The sequence below is a fragment of the Habropoda laboriosa genome, unplaced genomic scaffold (assembly GCF_001263275.1).
Source record: "Habropoda laboriosa isolate 0110345459 unplaced genomic scaffold, ASM126327v1 scaffold134, whole genome shotgun sequence".
NCBI classification, from domain to species: Eukaryota; Metazoa; Arthropoda; class Insecta; order Hymenoptera; family Apidae; genus Habropoda; species Habropoda laboriosa.
Genome location: NW_017100266.1, coordinates 1,518,922 through 1,535,856, shown reverse-complemented (window position 1 = coordinate 1,535,856; position 16,935 = coordinate 1,518,922). Strand labels below are relative to the sequence as shown.

Below are 16,935 nucleotides of genomic sequence, written 5' to 3'. Positions count from 1 at the left end.
CTTGAGATGACGCGCAGAGCCGGCTCCTCGACGCACTGCACCAAAGATATTTTCTCACTGTTCTCTACACGGTTTTATTTTTTCCCCCTCGCTCCTTAGCTTGGACACCTAACCTATCAATCTCTTTAATGAAACGGTTGTGTCGACGATGCTGGATAATTAACACATTTCTGTTTTCTTACGGAGAGGATCGACCGACGGTGACACAACGGTGGTCGGAAGTGGCCGAGAAAGGAAAGCACAGACTAACAAATAACCTTACTGGCTGCTTCAGTATCATGGACAATATGTTTCGATACCTTATCAAGTGGGCTTATTGAAAGCAAACATTCATATGATTTATTAATGCAAATAAAAAAAATCTTCCTCAAATCCGTGTTATTTATTTAGTCACGTAATATGAAATGTCGAAACAAACAAACATTACTCTTAGATTTCCCAGTAGTACTTTACCAAGAATTATAAAAACTTTAAATTAAAACAAAGAAACTCGGAGTTTTCAACAACATTTAAGTAATCACTTGATCGATTAATATGCGAATGAATAGTAATTCGATATTTTATGTAGCACTTGTTGATACATAACTCTTCGTTAAGCCAAATATCAAATACAACCGGTAAGAATTCTATTTCTTGAAAGTATCTTATATCAGTTTTTTTCCTATGTTAAAATGTTTGCTTCCAGTAAGCTGCATCTGTTCCTTGAATTAACATGTAATTGGTGACAACAGCCAGTAAAATGTACACATATACAAGAAAGAACAAATGTTTGCGACGTGTAAAAAGGGATGAGCCAACGAACGAGGGGATATATGCGAAATGTGAGGTGCAATGCGATTAATGCGATTTCGGCTGATGGAGAACGACTGTATGTGTGTGTATGTGTAAATACAATAGTATTATGACGTGTATACATGACGACGATAGAGATACTTTTGTACTTGTCAGGAGAAGGGCGACAGCGATGAACAGAACTGACGAATAAATTAAGGAAAGAAACAAAAAGGAGAGGGAAAAAAAAATCATTAAGAAAGGAAATGAAAACACAATGTGACGATGTGGAGGGTAGGAAGTGACGTTAGAACATTTTTGTTTGGACAGGAGAACGATGCACGCATGACACGGAGATCTCTTTCTTTTTACAACATTCAAGACCAGGTGTGTGTGATCTTGTTTTTTTTTTTTAATTCCTTTCTCCTTTCTTCTCTGGACAGGTTCCTTTTTCGTTTCGTTGAATCTCCCTTACCTGTGTGTACGGGAGTAACTTCAGTTCTCTCAAGTGTAAAAGCACAAGAAAAAACCGCAACTACTTCTCTATATGTCCTACGACAAGTGGCTTGTAATAAGCTTTTTAAATAAGCAAATGCAGAAGATTAAAAACCGTGTGTTAGAGTTCCAGGTATAGAATATGTCACTTTCCATGTTCCTACACACGCGGTTTTTTGTGAATGGCGGACCAGGACGACCACACAAAAGCACCCCATAATAATACATGTATTATACCCTATATCGATACAACCATATCCGTTATTTTTTCAATTTGTTTGATTAATCATCGCTTTTTGTCAAATGTTAGTGCGCTCGACGCGAGAGCAGCGAGAATTGCCTGCCCAATTCGCAAGGGAATCAAAAAACCTGCAAATTGGGAGGCAACCTAAGCAGACAGAGAGAAACAGATGCAGAGAGAAAAAGAGAGAGATAGATAGAAAACCATTTCAAAAGAAGAAAGTTGGCTCCGTGCGAATGATGGACGGAAATAGAAATAGATAGAGACAGAATGAAATAATCAGATAGACAAGAGGGTGGGCAGAGAAATAGGTTATACAGTGTGACAGAGAAGAGAGGTTAGAAAGAAAGAAAGAAAGAAAGAAAGAAAGACAGACAGACAGACAGACAGACAGAAAGAAAGAAAGACAGGTAGATAGACAAGTTAAAAGTCGTTGAAAGAACAGAGTCGTAATAAACAACTCCAGCGAGAGAGCAGAGTGATTACAAAGACAAAGTGCTAAGCGCAAAAATACCACTTATTATATATGTAACAGAACTAGATCTCGAGTGTTCAAGCTCCATTTTGAGAGCCTGGTGAACCAAGAGTCCAATGTATACATAATCTCTGGACTTGGGTTCAAGCGCGCCACTGAGATCCCTTGCACCAAACAGAAAACGCAAATATTATATATGTATGTACAATATAATCATTGGGACGCCATTTTTCTTAGTTGGTTACTCTTTACAACAAACAAGTACGTAGACGTCGGAGAAGGGTCTTCAGTCATGCAAAGGCTAAGCCTACCCATCGCGGGTTTTTAGATTCCAAAATGAGAAACAAGCAACAATTCACTCTCCAGAGAGGAAATTGATACTCAGTTGCTCAATTTGAAGTTCTACATACTCCAATATCCAAATAAATTAATCTAGAAGAACATTTTAAGCTTTCATTAACAAAATTAATATCTGGATAAGTTTTCATTACCTTTGGACACTTTTGAATTCTACTCTTCCAGCATTAAAATTTACTTCTTCCACAATTCTCACTTTAAAGTATCTCTAATATCTCTCTGGAAGTATTTTATGTCTCTGCAAAATAATTTACGTTTAAAATACAAGTCTTATTCGGAACTCCTTTTCGGATACTGATTTTATTTGCCTCTGAACAAAGATCAAAGTTTCCTTATCTAAGGAAGCCTTGAACATTCTATCATTTGGCCAACACTAATTGTATAATTACAAAGAGAGGGGGAGCGAGGGAATAGCTGAGCACGCGTAATCATTCTATATAATGTATCCAATTCAAGGTTACAGTGTGTCACCATGTCACATTTCAAGATATTGGACTTCTTTGATAATACTTGGGCGTCTAGAGAGCACATGCTATGTAAAGCAAATACAATAATGCTAACGTTAGGTGGGTGAAGGTGAGAGACACGTGACAAGCAAAAAGCAATAGAAAAAGTATATTCGTAGAAGCGAGAAGAACATAAACTAACGGAAGCGCTACGGTTTATTATATACAGTTACCAATAATCAATATATGAGTTCCACGATGCATGCTTCCCTTCTATTACATCTTTACACGATACCGATTACTAATGATACTTATCTTTCGAATGGTACTATGTGATTGTGATTTTGATGCTGTTATAGAGACGAGCTAGTGCTCGTGTTTCTTATGTTATTATCATTTGCAATTAAAATAATGATAGATGTCAGTTGAATAAAAGAAAACACTATACCAACGATATACATACACAACATATCCATCCCATATTCTTAATATTAACACAGAGAATTGTTGGACAGTCTAATTATACATAGATTCTGTTTCAATATAAAAATTGCTAATATTAAGAATTAAGTCAATATTAATATTAAGAATTATATATACTATTTATACAATGCTTCCTTATACAATTACCAACCATCATCAAAAGATAATTAATAAATTCGTTACTTGTAAAATAAATTAATACAGAGTAATATTACTCAATTATCAAATCTTCCAAACTTCGATTGAGATAAAGAAGTTCATGCAAAGGCGACTATCATATATCAGGAGGGTCTCAATAAAAACTCATAGAAGCTATTCATATTACCACCTATTAGAACCAAAATGTAAGAAATTAAAATCGTGCGTCTTTTTTGTTTTTTAATTTCCAAAAACGTGATTAATTCGCTGACAAGATTACGCATCATATCAGAGCTTATTTCATAAGACGCATTCTCAAAGCTTGGAAACAAGAGGTCAGCCTCTTCTTCCATTTTAATTTAATTTTAAAGTGCCCCTGGTGCAAACGCGTTCCTGTCGCGTCGCACAATGCAAGAAAGCAAGAAAAATCCACACTTTTTCCCAACTTACATTCTCTCGATCATTTCTTTTTATTTTAATGCTATAGTTAATAATGCGTGCATGTATGCCTGGGTTTAGTTGTTCATAGCTCCAAGATGCTTTAAAAAGTGGCTGTTTATACACACACAAATCGACTTTTGGCATTCTCCCTTTCGAGTTGCAGACCAGATAAAAAGAGAAACTAATTACAGTAATGTCTCTACAAGTGTCAGCCAGTTTGGATTCTACAAGTGTCAGTATAGATGGTCCTACGCCTAGGTCTGCGTCATTGCTGCGCCTGTGTTATCTCGCTCGCTGTCAGTCAAGCGTGTAACGCTACACCACTCGGTTTCTTTTACGAGATTTCACGGCTCGACAATTCATAAGAGAAAAATATAATTTCTTTAATTTTACTTTTTTTCATCTGAAATTTTTTTTAACATGTTGGTGAGATTTTTCTGATGAAAATGATATCAAACACGATATAATTTGAACAACATTTACTTATTCACTATCACGCCAGACAGTGAACGTGTTAATAAGTAAATGCTGTTCAAATTATATCGTGTTTGATATCATTTTCATCAGGAAAATCTCATCAATATGTTAAGAAAAATTTCGGGATAAAAAAACGTAAAATTAAAAAAGTTGGTATTTAAATCGCTTGGTTGCCTCGACTCACGTTTCATCCTTATCTTTTATTCGCTGTCCTTGTCTACGTTCGGCAAACTACAAAGGCGGGCGCGAGGCTCGAAAACGTAGTCCCGCACTCTACAAGTGTCAGGTTTAGGTTCCTTGCGGACTGACACTTGTGGAGACATTACTGTATACGGTAAGTATATTAAAAAAAAAAAAGATAGAAAAGAAACAAAAAAAAAAATATTTTCCGTTCAACGAGAACGCAATACGGGCGAAACCATATACTTTTCTCGTTTTGAGGTCAAGTCGCCAAAAAAAAAGGCTGCGCCCGCTAGACCGCGAACAGAAGTATCTCTCATCATCCAGACACTAAAAAAATTGTAGTTTTCTTATACATGAATGTTTTATATATCACTTACGAAAGGATTTTAGGAATCTTGCGCGTAGGAATAGTCGTAATTACTTGGCCCCACAATAGAGTACCGACTCCGAAGAACAGGCACCACATCCACTGTTCTAATGTGAGAGCTTTCGTGCTGAACGCCATTTTACCGTATTGTATGATAACTACCTAGAAAACAGACACACAATATTATTAATGGAGCACTGGAAAATTGTGGGTACTGTGTCACCAATGTGTAAAGGGACCCATTGTAGATGTATCTGCTTGGCTGCAACACTTGGGACCTTTTGTTAACCTATCATATGATTAATTAACAGAAACGAAACGAAAGTGTGTCTCTGGGTTTGATAACAATATTTATGGAATAAGTTTGTCTCCGGGTTTGATAACAATATTTATAGAATAAGATTGTCATTCAAAAGATAACTATTCATAGAAAAGATAACTGTTCACTTTGTGTTTTGGAAAATATTTTGCTATCTGATATTCTATTGTATCAAGTACTTTTACTCCAAATTTCAAATATGTCACGATAATGTTCACATTGAACGAATAAAATTATTTAAATTAAATTAAGGGAATTTACCTGCGATAGACATGTCATGACCCAGATAGAATAAAAGATGGGGTTGGTGAATATTCCTTGGAAGACATTACGCTGACCATGGATTTTCCTGGCGTTAAATTCGTTGAAAAGAGTCATCATGACGAACGTGTTGAAGATGACGGTGAAGTGTTGCGTTGGACCGCCGCCAGCCTGTGCGACTCCTCGGCCTGTTTCGATGTCGAGCATCTTATCGCCTATCGATCAATCGTTTCATCATTAGAAGAAGCTATCTTCAACTGTTTCAGTCATCTCGAGATCCAAATAGAAACGTCACTTTCACTATTTTATATATGTATCACACATCAGAATACTCTTTCAAATTATTGTAAATTATAGTAACAACATAACCTACAGATACAACTTTTAATCAGTCCACAAAACAATATTCTCATCTAATTCACGTACATCCTTCACGTTATTTAACCACACTATGTTTCTTTCTTTTGGATCCAAAGATGACTTCGAAGGAATATATTATACACAGGGTGTTCCAACAATCAGATTTCTTGCGAAAAATATGTCGAAATTTAAAAGAAAAAATTTGCTGATGGTGTGAATCAATTAAAAATTTAATTGACTCGAGAACGGTGCCTCATATGCAATTTCGACTAATTTCTCCATAAGGAATAGATTAATAAGAGAGAACAGCCTACGTATCGACAGTGTCAGAATTAAATAGCGTGTATATAATTACCAACGAAAAGAAGCATAAAAATTACAGTCAACTGATAGACAGCTTGACCGAGAATGTTCTTCATCATTGTCCTGGAGATGAGCGGTTTCGTGCGACCGTACGGTCTACGTAGAAGAAGATCATGTGTAGGCAATTCGGTGGCCAATGCGAGCGACGCTAACGTGTCCATGATTAAGTTCACCCACAACATCTGCACCGCTTTAAGAGGCGAATCTTGCACGGCACATGCCCCGATAAAAGCAACTATAACAGCGACGATATTGACGGTCAGCTGAAACTGCAAGAACTTCGCTATACTATCGTAGACGTTTCTACCCCACATAACCGCCTTCACGATCGACGAGAAATTATCGTCCGTTAATATGATATCGGAGGCTTCTTTTGCGACGTCTGTGCCGGCTATGCCCATGGCGAAGCCGACGTCGGCCTTCTTCAAGGCCGGGCCATCGTTCGTACCGTCACCAGTCACGGCAACAACCTCGCGACTCACAGTCGCTTTGCTATCAATTATGCCTTTCACCAACGTATATTTGTCTGTTGGTGACGATCTGGCTAACACCCTTAATTTCGGCCACACTTTGTCCAACAGATGTTGCTGTACTTCTCCGTTGTTGTCCCTGATCTTTCTGTTGAAATCTTTTCCCTCCAAAACCAGGAAGTCCTCGTTTGGCTTCAGGATGCCACATTTCAGAGCTATGGAACGCGCTGTGTTTATATTGTCTCCAGTCACCATACGCACAGTGATCCCAGCCTTTTGACACTTTCTAATTGCGTCCGGCACCTCAGGACGCACAGGATCCTCGATACCGACGATACCCAGACAGGTCAGATTGTTCACAATATTTTCCTCGTCGTCCCAGGTCGGCTCGTTGTCGATGTGAACCTGGTTGATCTCCGCCTTACCCAGAACGAAGTCGCGGTAAGCGATGGAGATGGTACGGAGACCGTCGCACGCCATCGGCTCTATCACGTTCTCCACCAGACGCTCTTGCATATCTCTGGTAAATTTCTCCAAACGACCTTCATGACCGTATATAAAGGCACATCTGAAAATATGAAAAAAATACAATTTAACTAAAAATATATATATATATTTATAATTTACATTTATATTATACAGGGTATCACACCAACTCTATCCACTACTCTGTCTGATGAATTTTAGGATAAATATACCTTACTATTTTTATACTCAAAATTCGCTATTCTATCGAATTCAACCAAAAAAAGTTGGAAATTCCATTTTAAAAAATTGATTTCCAAACTCCTCTGCGCCTTCACCTGCAAAAAAACTATTGCTACCATGTTGTCTTCCTTACAACTATACAACTTTTGTAACTAATGTTTTCACTTATTTCTTGATATAATGGAGATATTTGAAGTGGACAGAGATGGTGTCACAATGTATACACTGGGCAGAGATAGAAAGAAGTCCAGCGGAGCGGCACAGGGCAAGAGGGGTACTTCACCCGTATCGCCGAACTCTCGCGTCACGTAATTTTATATGTTCCGATTCGTCGATGTTATCGCGTGGGCCAATAATGATGATACATGTGCCCCATTTCTACGATTATGTTAGAGAAGGTAGGCTTATGGAGATATGACCCAATCAAACCCGAATTCCTTCTACAAGACTTCTTTCCAGTTCTGCACAGTACATATTAAAATATGTTTCATAGGTTGGTGCCAAAATGATAAAGTATTAATGAGGTAAAATAGATGAAAAAAGTTCATATGAACTCATGTCTGAAAACCATTTATTACCAAATTATAAAAAATAAAAGAATCATTGTCCATTAAGTAAAATTAGTATAGTAGTAAAATTAGTATAGTTACAAAAGGAGAAACTTTTGAACAACTGTTAGAACTTAAAGCTTCGTAAAGTCGGAAGAATAATAACTGACAATGACGACAGCCATTTGTTTATCTTTAACTTTACTTAATGGATAACGATTCTTTTATTCCTTATAATTCCTTAATAAGTCATTTTTTGGCATGGGTTCATATCCAATCAATATTCTGTATCAATTTAGCACCAACCTATTAAAACACCCTGTATATAGCCGTAAAGATTGTTAGTTAGGGGTTATGAAACATACTTCTTCATGATGATCTCGGAAGCGCCCTTGGTGAAGAGCCTATATCCACCATCTTTCCTCGGTATGACAGTGGACATGCTCTTCCTAACGCTATTGAACGTGTACACCCGCGTGAAAGTTTCTTCTGGTTGATCGTCTCGTATCGTCTGATAATTCATGCCCAGGGCTACTACGAATCCAAGTAAGGCACATTCGGTTTTATTGCCGACTTGCAGCGGCAACTCTGTAGGGTCCTGCGAGGGCATTGTTCTGGATGTGTACGCCGAATTAATAGAAATAGCTTGAAGTAATAAGTTTCCAACGTGGCTGGGTATCTCCGAGAACTGTGGGATTGTTTTGCTCATCTTCTCGCATATGTACGACTGAACGACGGTCATCCGGTTGGTAGTTAGAGTGCCAGTCTTGTCGGAACATATTGCCGTGGCGTTACCCATAGTCTCACAGGCATCCAAGTGACGCACCAAGTTGTTGTCTTTCATCATTTTCTATATACACACGGAAGAGAATCCATTTAATAATGTACAACACCTTTTTTTGTTTTTAATATTTCCAACTCATTGTCTCATAGGATTCAGTCACATTTCTAATGTGACACAATATTACCCTTCCACTTTCTAAGACCTCGCATTACAATATAAAAGAAATTATAAATCAAGAGGTTAACCTAACCGCCAATTGGTTAAAATGTTTAACGCTTCTAAAAATGATTTTCATCATAGTTTGAGGTTATAATCACCTTAACGGAATAAGCGAGAGACAAGGTAACAGCCAGAGGAAGACCTTCGGGAACGGCGACAACAAGTACTGTTACACCAATGATCAAATGCCGCACCAGATCACCAGCGTACGTATTCTTCCAAGGTTTCCCTTGTATAACGAACGTCGTTACACAGAACTGAATGACTAGAATGACAACGGTAAGCACTGCTATAGTCGAGCCGGCGTAACCGATTTGTATGGCAAGTTTAGTTAGCTTGGCTTGAAGAACACTCTTCTCTTTCTTTCCTTCTGCACCGCTACTATGGCTGGCTGCGTGATGGTTCTCCCCACCCTCGTGCTTGCCACTGCTCACATGGCTGTTTCCAGTTATTTCTCCAGCTTCATCTCCTTCATTCGCAATATACAAACTCCATTAAATTCTTTCATTAACATTACATGAAACTCGATTCCCATTTCTTGATCTAATTTCTATTTTTACAAAGCAAGAAACATATAGCTCTTCGATTCACCATTTTTACAAAGCAAATAATTAGAGGAATCGAGCTTCTACATATCACATTTACAGCTACATTGGTGTTTCTAAACATTTCAATTCATAATATGATACTGGTGACTAAAATATGTTAGCAATCAATATGCATTGAAAAAAGGGAAAAAGAAATGTAAGAAGGTGCAATAAAGCTGGAAAAAAGCCAGAAGGGTAATCAAGAATTAATCAAAAAGCATAACAGTTATATATAAATATGTATCAAGAGACATAGATAAGTAAAGAATCATGGGTATATAATAAAAAAAGGGTTGGGCTAAGAGAATGCAGAAAATATTATAAGCTGAATACAGAACTTTCGATAGCTGCTAAGATTCTTGTTATTTGAATACGCATAAACCACTGCTGTCTAAGATATTCAAAGACTTAAATAGAAGAAGGTACAGAGAAGCACAGATGAGAGGCTTTCTTTCACATTTTCTCAACAAATCTTCCCATTTAATTCGTACGAGAACTAACGTACCAAAAATAGAAGAGAGGTACAGACAGAAACGAAAAAAAAAACAAAATATAAATTAACTTGATGAACACAAGATTGTTCTTCTGACATACTACATAGGCTGTACTACATAGGCGTGAATGAAACAGACAGAGTGATACAAAGGATCAAAATAAAAAACAAGAGTAATCTCCGATTTTTTGATTTCTCGTGATACGTGTGTATATACTCTGTGTAAAAATAATAAAACAGCATAAGAAAAAAGAAGAAAAGAAATGAAACTCGCGCGCGTGCTTGTTTTCATGTACAAGTAAAAAATGTCGAACACCGAAAAATGATGGAACAATAATGATTTATGATAGTTTACTTTATTCACCTGTTAATGACTTCTTCTTCCGCTGCTTCTTAGCCTCTAGATAAAAAAACGCATGCAAAACAAAATCGATTAGCAGTCTATCTAAAAATGTAATATGCCAGTCGTAAATTACGCCATATTCAAAAATCTCTTTTTCTGTTCTGTTTTTTTTTTTCTTTCTTTCTATGATGCGCTTAAGGATCCTAAGTGGACAGCCTAGAAGGTTTTTTTATTTTGTTTTGTTAATCATTTCATCTAAACAGCATATTCAGGGAAGTAGTGTAAAAAATGTACGACACTCAAAGGGGCCTTCCAGGTTGTGCAACAACACAACATATACAACAGCGTAAATCACAAGAAAGCATACTGGGATTTATGTCCATTTAATCCTTCATAAATAGGACAAGATCAATTCTTACTAATCAAATTTATAATTGAACATCTTCCACAAATAAAAGAATTTTTTTTTTTATTACTTTATGAATTTTTTTCATAGCAAAAATTGACCTTGATTGCAATGGTAACACTAAAAGATATTCGTAAGTCATTCAATAAAAAGAGTTTGTATACATGAACACATAAAAGACAGAGGTACGAACACTTACAACCAAAATGCAGACTGGTATAAATATCTCAAAAAAGGCGCATGATGTGAATATGCTAATTAACGTGCGATAATATTAAATACTTAACTGTTCCTTTGCACAGGAATTCTAAAAACTGTGAAACTTTTATATTTTGATGAATTCACCTACTACTTAATTCCTTCAGAGAACTTTTTCTTTGTAACTATGAATAATTTTTTTTTTCTTTCGATTGAAAAAATGATAATTAGTAAATGATCGGGGAATCGTCGAAAAGTATTACAAACACATACTATGGGAAAAAAGGGGGATCATAACAAATAACTAAGAACTAAACTTGACAGTAAAATATTCTCACATCAATTCAAAATAAACACCATGCGTTGATTCTTGTATGTCTACTTTTAAATTCATGTCTTGCGCCATGCGTTTCGTAGTACCCGCTACTACTCTTTCTTAATACATAGCAATTTAATTTCTCCACAATTTAATAGTTCAAGAATCTCTAGCATTTTCTATATGGGAGAAGTAGCGAGTTTGGATTACTTATTGTAAAATACTATAGTGAGCAAAAATTTGTAGTAAATTACACCATTTTGAAAACAACTTCGGAAGTTATACATTTTAATCGGATTTTACCATTTCCTTTCTTCAATGCTGATGCAATGAAATTCCATCCTAAGTCTTGTTCTCAAAACGGTCATTTTTTAAAACTACACTACTTCTATCATCATCCCAAACTGTTCTAAATCACCAATCAGGACACCTGACATTGATTTCTCTCCGTTGAAACCTCGTGTACGTACCTTTCTTCATTTTCTTGATCTCTTGCTCTTGTTGATCAACAGCAGCACCCAACAAAGTAAAGATAATACCAGCCTGTGAGTTAACACCTACTGCAGTAACTAACATTTTCCCAGAACCCTCCATCACATGTGTACCTTTGGCAGAAATATAGCATTGTAACAATATAATGCAGAAAATGTGAATTACAAACACTGAATCTGTGAAAGAGAATTCTCACCTGAGAGTACAAAGGGATCAAACGATTCTCCTTTTTTAACATGATCTGACTCTCCTGTTAAACTGGATTCATCCACTTTGAGATCGTTGCTTTGTATAAGGATACCATCTGCTGGCAGCAGGTCTCCATATTTTATCTGTATTGTAGATTCTCAAATTGAACATACTGACAAATTTTAAAGATATCAACGATAGTTTTCTTGAAAAATATTTCAAATTCTTACACACCTGACATATGTCACCCACAACGATGTCAGATACAGAGATCTGTTTGACCTCCCCTTGCCGAATGACGGAGAATTTATGTTCTCCTTCTATCCGACTCTGGAGACCCCTAAATTGTTTTTCCTTAGAATAGTCATTGGAAGCTGTTACTATTACCACCAAGATCACAGAAATAAATATAGCAGCTCCTTCGATCCAACCGTATTTCGCTTCATCCTCGTCTATCAAAGCTGAAACATCCATGGAAAAAACATTTTACAATAACCTATATGTACAGTTGATTCATTTATCAAATCATTATGTAACTAAGTGTTATGACATGATATATCTCTGCTACAGATATTATCAAGTCTTGCATATTATAAGATTACAAACTCTAAGTATATACCACTCCACTTTCTGTATCCACTGATTGAGAAATATCAGCAAAGATATCAGTATTCACACTTACGTTTTTCTTCATCATCTGCTGGTTGATAAAAGCTAAGACCTAATGAAACCAATGCTGCTACTTCCAAGATTATTAACGTAACATCTTGCAGAGCCTCCCATACTAACTGTAGAAACGTTTTTGGTGGTTTTGGAGGTATTGAATTGGAACCAAATGTATCCCTTCTATGTTGGATATCTGCTGCTGATCCACTGAGACCTGTACAACAAAATTATTCACTCTATATATATATTGACCCACTTCTTTGATTTATCAAAACGAAGAATCAATATCACTTACCTTCGCTGGGTGAAGTATATAATTTTTTACAAATCTCTTGCACACCACCATGGCTATTGATTTGTTCAACTCCTTCACGCCCTCGGACCTGCATGAGTTCACGAAGTTGCTTAAGAGTGACACCATATTGGGCTGGTCGGCCATCTATTGTTGCCATTTTGCCTCGTCCACCAACGTTGGCCTAAGCCAACTTCACTGCACTTCTTCACGCTAGCAGCTCGTATTATTCTCTGGTGTCACTGACACCACTGGCCCCCAAGAAATTGGAGGACCAACAGCTGAAACAAACAAGCAAACAGTTTCAAATCTTCACTTAGCATCAATAAATTTCTTACGTCTAAGTTACCATTCATGGAATAAATTATACATGGATTATATTGCTCTGTTATAAATATTAATTAGAGAATAAGTAATTTACACATGATAGTGATGCTGTGTGAATTGTAGTTATCTAAACCAATGTGTCATTATGTCATAATTATAACCAGAAGCATTTCTACTACTCAAAAATGATAACAAGAACTAACATAAGCATTCTTATAGTCAATAATCCATGACATTCCACTGTAAAGTTCCATTTCAAATGACAGTGATCACTGTATTACATATTGCATAAAAATTAAATTCTTAGAGCTGGATCAGTACATAATTTGAAGCTTACAATATATAATGTTAAAATGTATGGGACCTTCAAGGATTGTTACAATGAATAATTAAATTTAAAAAAATTACACAGTCATAAAGAAACATAATTCTTCCAATTTCTCTTGAAAACCATAAATAGTAGTTAGACATTTCCGGGGAGACAACAGGAAGCCCGAGTCATTGAACCCGAACACTATCGACTCATCAGCGGCGATACACTAAACCATCACAAAAAAATCCACAAAACGTACCAAAATGATTTTAGTGACATTAAACATCTTTAGTGAACGAAAAGACATCCACGAGTGGTCACGGTTGTCATCGAGTGCCGACACGCTTTAAGGTTATATACCCAGACGAATGAATCATTATTGCGAGACACGATTGACAGCAATAAAAGAACTAGACATTCTCTTCCGAAATGATGTCACCACGAGGAACACAGTGACACGGGACAGATTGAAGAACATCGGCGATAGACATCTAAAAATAACACGGGTCGCAGAAAGGAGACAGAAACCAACAAGGTAAAGTGAGCGATAGATAGAGAGACACACAGAGAACACCCGTTTACCTTCTGGTGACAGTTTATGTCTTGACGCCAAGAACAGATCGCGAATTGGCATGCAAACCGATCACCCCTCACTGGTCACGGGCCGCGGAGCTTCATTCTTCCCTGTCGATCTCTAGCCGTGAAAAGCTAATCACGATACACAGCATACCAGCTTGCCACACGGAAAGGCGTGTTAAGTGAAATAAGCCATTAGCGGAGTGGTAATCGATTCGTGTTGCCCTCTAGCTGCTCGCACGCGTACTGCGCCGAGTTTTCGATGTTTTCCTCCGTTTCCGCTTTGCTTCTATACGAGATGGAACGGAATGTTAACGTTCAGATAAATTATAACCTACCATTTGGTCCGATTCAATAGGAATTTTTAAGCAAATAATTGTTTCGAAATAGATTTTGTTTAAAAAAATTTAGAATACGAAATGAAAAACAATTATTTTGAACAAATAATCCTGTAAATGACTGAATATTATATTTTTGAACGAATAAAATGTTTCTATTGAAAATTACTTTCGTAAGCAACGTAATTAATTTTTGTGAAGAAAAGAATCCACGTCATAAACGCGTTCAGTAGCAGAGAATACACACGCACTGTTTCGCAATATGCAATTTACGATATCGCGGAATTTAGAGGAGTCGATACATCGCTCGGTCAAGTCTCGCGATCAACTGAGCACGCTCTCCCCGGTCGCACATTTTCACTTGGAAAGTGAAAACCTGATTCATTCATCGCGTTTACGTAATTTTTACTCACAACTCTATTTTCATCCTATTACAAAAGCCGACTCCCGATAAACAACCAGTTCCACCAGTCTTAAATTCCTATTACAACTGCCGGTGACAGGCATCATCACACAAGAACGAGAATTCAACGGTGATCTAACCAAGATGATCGCATTTTCCAACGGTGCTCGCGTAAATGATCAATTAATATGATTAATTAATAATATACATTCATATGATTAATTAATCATAAAGGGCAAACTGACAATTGGAATTAAAAAATTTTATACTATCGATTAATGACATGTCAAAATGGCGAGATAAGTTAACCGAAAATATCGATTTTACAATTTTTCTCGAATTCTACTTTCGAATCGCAACTATTATCGTTCGAGATATCAGTCGCACATTAAAATGAGGGAACAAATGCATCGTACAAAATCCATCTTTTTTTCTTTGTTTAATTAATACTTTCAATTTCATTATTAAGGGTACATTATCACATAACGTAATATATCGATATAGGTCAGAGAAGAGACTGTTATCGAGCATTAACATTCGACATACCTTTTTTCCTCTCCTTCAATAATCTCTCTTGTCTAAAGAGCATTGTTTTAACTAAAAGGAATTGTTTCGAGCGGTCAGGGGCTGTTTCCTTGGCCGTGGGAGGAAACATACTTTCTGTCTGTTCTATATTTCGAGGGGTACGTATGTATATACGTGTGTCAATATTGTTGACCGAGCAGAAGTGCCAGAGAGTCGATACAGACGCAAACAGCGGCAAATGTGGAGTTATCAAAGAAACGGAATCCTTTTACCGTCCAGTTCCAACTATTTTCCTATTTTCACGCAGATCGCCGTTCATTGTTTACACTCTTGAACGGACAGAAAATAGAGAACCTCTTATTATCGAACTTTCAAACGTGCGTGAGAGTACACGCGCGTCTAACCAACTTTTTCAACACCATTCAGGGGAGCAGTTTGCTTGAGGTTGTCGTAATTTTATTTCCAAACGTTATAAATAACGTTTTAAAAGTTTTACAAGAATGATCGACAAACTTAACCTATAGTCAACCTATAGCCAACTTTTCGTTTCATAAGACCGTTCCAATTACACTCGACGATTTTACGCGCGATATAACCTCTCTCTCTTTACTCGCAGCGAAGTGCTAATAATGAAAGTCCGTGGAGAAATCACTTTCGAAGTATACAGGATGTTTCTCAAGTGTAATCTAATAGAAGTCACGAAAAGAAACGAAATAATCTTGACGAATATAGGTTGATAAAAGAGAATGTGTCATTTCTAGTTTCTATGTATAGTTCAGAAACATCCTGTATAAGCTGAATGCGTCCAGAGTTGTTGACCAGGGGAGGGCTTCCTTAATTAGAAGCTGATTTGATGGGAAGACTAACTACTGCCTTAGTAAGCGCACCAAGGTGGTAAACTACCCTTATTTTCAACCAAGTGCCGTTTTGCGATTTAATTTCGCGCGTCACCCGGTCGTAGCCAGAGTGCCAACCCCTGAATGCCAAACTATCAACACTATCCTTCACTTTGACGCGTACCATGCACTTTTTCTCGAATAAACTTTCTTGCATATCGACATTCCGTGGTCAGTGTAGCTTAAACGACAACCGATCCGTCAATAATTCTCGGAAATCCAACAATAACTCATCGACCATTAATTATAATGCCTGACGGGACCAGTTTTCATTGAATCGGATAAAATCGCTCTCTCTATTTGCCGCACGGACGGTCTGTGTGTATAATTAGTGTTTCACGTGTTCGAACCAAAGAGCAACTATTACGTATGCTGTCTTATTTCTAGACTTAAGGACTTCACCATATCACCACCTTTATCCAAGGGATCATCCATGATACGTGCCCCATTAGCCAACTACATATACAGGGTGTCCAACCTGAAATTACCACTTTGATTTTTGTCATTATTATTATTCGCAGCGAGAAATGTTTGGACGGAAGTTGAATGATTTCGAGGGCTGCATATTCTGATGTTATTGATTTTTTTTTATGGGTGGACGCGTCAAGGACATATGAAGGTCAACTTTGATTTTTTAAATGGAATTATATATATTTTTTTTTAATACAC

At 36.9% G+C, this 16,935-nt stretch overlaps 1 protein-coding gene across 5 annotated transcripts in view; it reads right to left on the bottom strand.

Moving 5' to 3' along the window:
* LOC108573352 (plasma membrane calcium-transporting ATPase 3) overlaps positions 1-14,752 on the bottom strand; it is a 48,334-nt gene extending 33,582 nt beyond the window's left edge. For all 5 annotated transcript variants that reach the window (XR_001891401.1, XM_017935761.1, XM_017935762.1 and 2 more), the window contains exons 1-13: positions 14,612-14,752; positions 14,111-14,393; positions 12,892-13,169; positions 12,613-12,810; positions 12,165-12,391; positions 11,938-12,073; positions 11,720-11,854; positions 10,351-10,386; positions 9,005-9,375; positions 8,269-8,753; positions 6,170-7,215; positions 5,455-5,669; positions 4,885-5,036 (exon numbers count right to left, since the gene is read on the bottom strand). Coding sequence is in view for 4 of the 5 variants with exons in the window: in XM_017935761.1 (XP_017791250.1) it covers positions 4,885-5,036; positions 5,455-5,669; positions 6,170-7,215; positions 8,269-8,753; positions 9,005-9,375; positions 10,351-10,386; positions 11,720-11,854; positions 11,938-12,073; positions 12,165-12,391; positions 12,613-12,810; positions 12,892-13,048 (3,158 nt within the window). In the remaining variant the exon portion in view is untranslated. The remainder of the gene's footprint in view (positions 1-4,884; positions 5,037-5,454; positions 5,670-6,169; positions 7,216-8,268; positions 8,754-9,004; positions 9,376-10,350; positions 10,387-11,719; positions 11,855-11,937; positions 12,074-12,164; positions 12,392-12,612; positions 12,811-12,891; positions 13,170-14,110; positions 14,394-14,611) is intronic.
* Positions 14,753-16,935: the final 2,183 nt, after the last annotated feature.